Here is a 6,030-nt window from a genome sequence, read left to right on the forward strand (position 1 = left end):
ATACAACTTGTCTGTTCAAGCAACTATGACCCCTACGCCCAGTTTTCCAGGCATACCCCGGTCTATTCAGCCGTGAGGGAATTCGGAAACACTCCGCACCCTCGGGTCCGGAGGTTGAAGCAAAAAGGTCTACCATGACAAATGCTATACAATTCAGCTAGAATTACACAGGGTAAGGAAAGTACATAGTCATTTGGACTCAAACACTTCCTCCTCTACACCATCCAACAGGCAGTCTAACTTACAATCCTATTGGGAATATTTGGCGGCCACCTCTACTTGGTCATATACTAAACTAACAGAAATTTCTCCCCCATTTGACCCTAGCTGTCCTACCCGGGCCATGTGATTAGGATCCAGTGTGGTATATCGCGTTTTCACCATGGCCCAGGCCTCTCGCGCACCCTCCCGGTAGGCCGATATATTCCATAGTCGGATACGTTGCGGCGCTCCCTTGAACAGCTCTACAAGCTGCTCCATACTTCCTGGAGGGGAGGCGGATGGCCATAAAGCCTTGGCAACACTCCGCATGGCCAGTCGAGCATTCTCGTGCACTTGCGACAGCCCTTGCAGCAGATCACTTGATGATCCGGACACCTCCTCTTCAGGACGGCCCGTCAATATACCTGCAATCATAACTATATCAGTTTCATCTATTTCTGAACAACTTTAAAAGTTGTTCAGACACATACTGAATATGCCGCCCTGCAGCTTCTTGTTCTTCTTCACGGAATCGGCTAGCTGGGCCCACACATCCTTCAGCTCTTCACCCAGCTGGGTCTTGCAATCCTGGAGTTGATTTTTCTCAACAATAGCCTGCTTCAGCACACGTTCGCCTGCATCATGTAGCCTTTTGGCTTCTTGTTCGTTTGCTTGCGTGACTTCCAGCGCCTCCTTAAGTTCCTCTGACAATTATGTCATGGTATAGGCAACACTGTTAGCATTAATGGCATATAATAATGTTTTCTCGATGGAGGGGAATATTACCAGGTGACGCCTTCTTGGACTTTTTCAGTTCGGTAGTAGCAGCATTTAGCTGCGTCCGACACTGCTCCAGCTCTTGGGTTAGCATGTTGTTATTCTCTATAAGAACCTGGTCATACAACGATCCTTAAATCAGTTGTACCAACTGCTTTCAGTCCCGGGGGCTACTGGCATACGACTATCCTATTCGGATAAAGAAAACTTACCTGCACATTTGTTAAATGCTGCTTTGTGGCTCTACTAAGCCCGTTTCGAGCAGCTCGGATGTATGCATCAGCTGAGCTGAAGGCATTGAATGCCTCTTCCGAGAATTCAGGGTCTCGTAAAATAGCCCTGCAGCGCTGATGATTCATGGCGCTCTCTACTTCCGAGTTGGTAACGGACATATCTTCCGAACCATTGACCGAAGGACAGTCCGGTGTTGCTCTCATGTCGGCTCCCGTTTCTCCGGCGGGATCTAAATCCCGGTTGTCGGGAGTACGCCTGACTGGACCCCCGGACATAGTCCGGCGAACCTTTTTCCTGGTACAAGACAAATGTACAAGTTACAGTTGGATGTGACTACTAACTGGCATACCTTCAAATGCTTACCTCTTCGACGAGGGACCGGTCGTGTCTTCACCGACCTTCCTTTTAGAGGCCTTGCTCGGCGCTGGAGCCGCTCTCTTTGGAGTCGCCCCCAGAGTAGCATGACGAGGTAGTGTGGTGGGTGAGGTGGTGCGAGGAAACTCTTTCGAGAAGGATCTTTTCTTGATGACTTATGTGGGAACATTACTAGGGAAAATGTTATACATAGAACTTTAGCAGTAGCGCTTGTTAAAACAACACGCTACTGTTATACAACAGTAGCGCGTGCAAAATAAGCGCGCTGCAGATGGACATATATCAGTAGCGCGTCTCACAGAAAACTCGCTACTACTAAAATTCCAATCACTTAGCCGATGGGCTACACATAGCAGTAACGATCTTCCAGAAACCGCGCTACCGCTAATATACTTATAGCAGCGCGTTTATGCTTAAAGCGCTACTGCTAACGAAAATAAAATAAAAAGAAAATTGAATAGAAAAGTTAATGAAAATGAAAGAAATAGAAAAAGGAGAAAGGAAAAATATAAATGTAAAGAAAAATAAAAAAGGGAAAAAATGAGGAAGACATAGCAGTAGCGCGTTCTCTGAAACACGCTATAGCTAACTTAGCTATTGCACATTTTCTGTAATGCGCTACCGTTACTTTTGACTTAACCAAAAACGGTTTCCCCCCGGCCACCACTTCTCCCCCAAATCGATCCCTCGCCCGCTTCGCCGCCGTCTCCCCCACTTCGCTGTCGCCCCTACTTCGCTGCCATCTCCTGCCGGCGTCGACGCCGCGCTCATCCTCACAGCCGCCGCCCAAGGCCGCCCAGCCTCACCGCCGCCGCCTCTCGGGCTTCCCTCGACCTCACCGTCGCCTCCCTCGACCTCAACGCTGCCGCCCTCGACTCATCGTCGCCTCCCTCGACCTCACCGCCGCCGCCCTCGACCTCACCGCCCCCGAGCCCGCTAGGACCGCCGCGTCCCGATCCTGAGCCCGCCCTCGCCGCCCCTACCTCCATCGCCGAGCACCTCCCCGCCACCGTCTCTCCCCTCTCTGTAAGCCCCCACCCATCCTTTTTAGTTAATAGATGTTAATGTTAAGTAGTAGATAATGTTGATGTTTTTTAGTTAGGGTAATAATAGATGTTAAGTAGTAGATAATGTAGATGTTAATTAGTTTAGTAGGGTTTAGTTTTTGAATTAAGTTTGTTTAACTAGATGTTAATTAGGGCAGTAGTGTTTAGTTTAGAGTAAAGTTTAGTTCAGTAGTTAACTAAATATAATCTATATTTGGTTTATGAACTGAGTTCGAGAGAGCATGAGATTTGTGTAGATTTTCTTGAAGTGTCAAACGCTAGGACATGCAAATTTGAAGTGGTCAGGATATATGCAAATTCCTCAATTGTGTTTGCCCATGTTTCGATTGTGCCCAAGTGGCCTTTTGTTGTTTCCAGGGAATGAAGCTGAGTGGCCTATGTTTTGCCAGAATGTTGATTCATTTCAGTTCCGGCAAATTTTAGGTTCTCGATTTGTTCACTTTTTAGCAAAGGTCATGCCGAAATTTTCCATGAATTTCGGCATGACTTGTTCCACAAACTAGGACATATCGAGTGCCCGGGATTTGCCGCACCGGGAAGGAGTCAATGTTCCTGCAAAACATAGGCCTTTTTATGCCATTATTCATTTTATTAGGTCTAGAATTAATTGACTAGATTTAATCATAGGAAACATGGCTAGCAACGATGAAGGACAGGGTTCTGGTTATTGCGACGACGTCTACCTAGCGGTAGACGAATTTTTGAGCCTTGCTGACGATCAACCGATGTTTTTGCGGGGCCCACCGGTCGCATCGGGGACTGAGACCGACACGCAGACCGGTGCTAACACTGAGACCAGCGCTGAGACTAAGACCGACGCTGAGACTCAGACCGGCATCGAGACAAGCACTGAGACTAAGGCCGGCGCTGCCTCAGGGAGCGGAGCTGGTGTAGAACCGAAAGAAAAGAGGCAACAGCTTCCTAACAAACTCAGGACTACTAGACTGGTGGTCACGTCGGTGGACGACGGCAATTTTGAGCCAACCACGCCCGAGGAAGCGCGCACGTGCTACGACAATCAAATAGGCTTCATCATACGGACAACCGCCACCATCAACGATGAGAAACTACGGAAGATAGATAATATGAGGCCCTCCCTCCTAAAGAAGCTGCACCAGATATTCTTGTTCCCGGGCCAGAATGAGAAGGATTATAAAGATCCAGATAAGGACCCGACAATGAAGAAGATAAACAAACACGCCATATCCAAGTTTAGTGATGCGTTGGCCGCCTGGAAAACAAGGGTGAAAGCAAGGATCGAAAAAAGGAACCCTACTCCGAGATTGTAAAGGATAATCCGACAATCACGACAGAGCAATTTGAAATATTCAAGGCGGCTTGCGAGGCCGAAGACGCCAAAAAAGGTCGAAGTACATGAAGGGGCTTCAACAGTGGAACATTGGGTGCCACCACCTCAGAAGCCGTGGTTACAACGGGAAGAGGTCCATATGGGCCAAGGAGGACGCGGAAGCCGCGAGTCTGGGCATCGCAGACCCCTTGGCGGAGTTCACCGTCCCGCAGGAGCGTGACATCCTCAGGGCCCGGCACCGTTGGGACCTAGTGAAGAAGGTTTTCAAGACGAACGTGCTCACGACGGAGTTCATGAGACTGCTGGTAATTTTAGTTTCTGATCAATTCGACTACACGTTAGCTAGTCATGCATATTTCTAAACGATCCTTGTGCCTTTTGCAGAGAGAGCAGCACAGGATTGCAGCCGAAAGCGACTCCCTGTCTGAGGCGTTGGTGAGGCCGAAGTGGGACACTCCATTCAACCAGGCGTTGAACATATTGAAACGACTCCCGGTGGATACTCGACCGTCGTATGGACGCGTGCACGGTGTCGGAGACGGTGCCACATGGAAGAAGTACTATAGTGAGACCACGGAGGAGAGAAAGGAAAGACGGAGGTTAACCGAAGAAAACATCAACAAGAAGGTTGAGATTGCGGTTGAGAAGAAATCATCTCAGACAGTCGCAACAGCGGTAGCTGCCGCAAAACAGATGGTTGTAGATATTTCTACTTCCTTGGTTCCGGCCGTTTTCAATTGGACCAGGCAAAATCCAAAAAAAATGCAGCGGACTTTCCCCTTGCTGACTTCTTGGGGAGCAGCTCGACTGCACCTGCTCCCGCACAGGACGTGCTCGGTGGTGCTTCGCCTTTGGCTGAGCTCGACGCCCTCACGGTATCTGTCACACCGCCCCCTTCAATAAATGTATAATCTCCCGTTTTCGTTGCCTTTTGGATGTCTCACGTCGCAGACTTTTCGTTGCAGGCTGACGAAACCCCGTGCACCATATTGTACACCATCGGCGACCGAAAGGTGGACGTGGGGAAGGCGACGATAATGAAGCTGAAGGAACCATTGTTCCACAGCCGGCCGATCCTCCCGAACGTCTTCATGGTTTCCGTGGCCAGTGTCAAACTTGGCCACGAGAATTTGCCTCCTCTGGTACCAGGGGGGATGACCACGAGACCCCGCGGTGGCTTCTTGATTGTTGCAATGGGTGGGTCCTGTTGTGGCCAAAGCGTCTGCTTCGTCTGGAGGCGGCGGGAGCACACCCACGAGCACGCAGCCTCAGGAAGGTATGAAAATCAACACCCCACCTACCCAATTAGCGTCGGGTGTCGGGTTGGGTGATAGCGGACGAGGTAAGGAAGAGGCTCCATTAGTCGCTGAGTACGTCGCCATGGATGAGGATGAGGATGACGATGGCACTCAACAGTATGTCTATACTGGCGCCTACTCAGGGTTTGAGCGTCATGAGTTGGTGCCTGAATTGCCGTCTCCGGAGGCTGAACGTATTAAGGACGACCTCCCGGTAGTAAAGAAGTCTAGGAAGAGATCGAGGAAAGGCAAAAAAGCTGATTCTATGATCCAGCCGCCTCAGCAGCCTCGGGTTCAAGACCATATAGATATCCCCGGTGCAGATAAATGGCATATCCCCAGTCAACCAATCCTACCTGCAGCAGCGCTAGGGGCCAGATTCGGCGATCTAAGGAGACTTCATGACGATGTGTTACGGATAGAGAAAGGCCTCATCGCCTCGAAAGATCCAGGATACCCGCTCTATGTGGTTAACGTTCCGCGGCAATTATCGTACGTCGACACATTCCCGCAGAGAAGTTCTTCCTTCGGTTTGATTACATATTCGACATGTTTCACGTGAAGAAGCTGGATTTTATGTTTGTCCGCCTTTATGCCTTGCACATGAACTACATCATCGGGGTTGAGCAGATACCTCATATCTGTGTCGCTGACCCGTACTTCATGCACGAGAGCTTCTTGGGAGTCTGCCCAAAGCACCGTGAATACACGAGGGAATACATCGTCAATTTCATGCTCGCTAGTTAGGACAAAGAGGTGATTCTCGTGC

General features: G+C 49.6%; 1 protein-coding gene across 1 annotated transcript; it reads right to left on the reverse strand.

Annotated features, from left to right (window-relative positions):
- Window positions 1–669: 669 nt before the first annotated feature.
- Window positions 670–5,056, reverse strand: LOC147966771 (uncharacterized). Its single transcript, XM_087530950.1, has 5 exons — window positions 5,017–5,056; window positions 1,576–1,741; window positions 1,191–1,506; window positions 988–1,093; window positions 670–905 (listed from the first exon to the last, which is right to left on the reverse strand). Exons 1-5 carry the CDS (start codon window positions 5,054–5,056, stop codon window positions 670–672), a joined length of 864 nt encoding a protein of 287 aa, XP_087387076.1.
- Between the last annotated feature and the right edge of the window lie 974 nt (window positions 5,057–6,030).

The sequence above is a fragment of the Triticum urartu genome, chromosome 6A (genome assembly GCF_056163025.1).
Source record: "Triticum urartu cultivar PI428250 chromosome 6A, HENAU_Tu73, whole genome shotgun sequence".
NCBI classification, from domain to species: domain Eukaryota; kingdom Viridiplantae; phylum Streptophyta; class Magnoliopsida; order Poales; family Poaceae; genus Triticum; species Triticum urartu.

What these genes read in the sequence shown, in the direction of transcription:
- LOC147966771 (XM_087530950.1), bottom strand. Translation starts at nt 5,056, where the DNA reads ATGAAGACGTTCGGGAGGATCGGCCGGCTGTGGAACAATG. An exon ending in CGGCCGGCTGTGGAACAATG is followed by an intron (nt 1,742 to 5,016) that starts GTTCCTTCAGCT and finishes TTCCCACATAAG; the next exon opens with TCATCAAGAAAAGATCCTTC. An exon ending in ACCGGTCCCTCGTCGAAGAG is followed by an intron (nt 1,507 to 1,575) that starts GTAAGCATTTGA and finishes GTCTTGTACCAG; the next exon opens with GAAAAAGGTTCGCCGGACTA.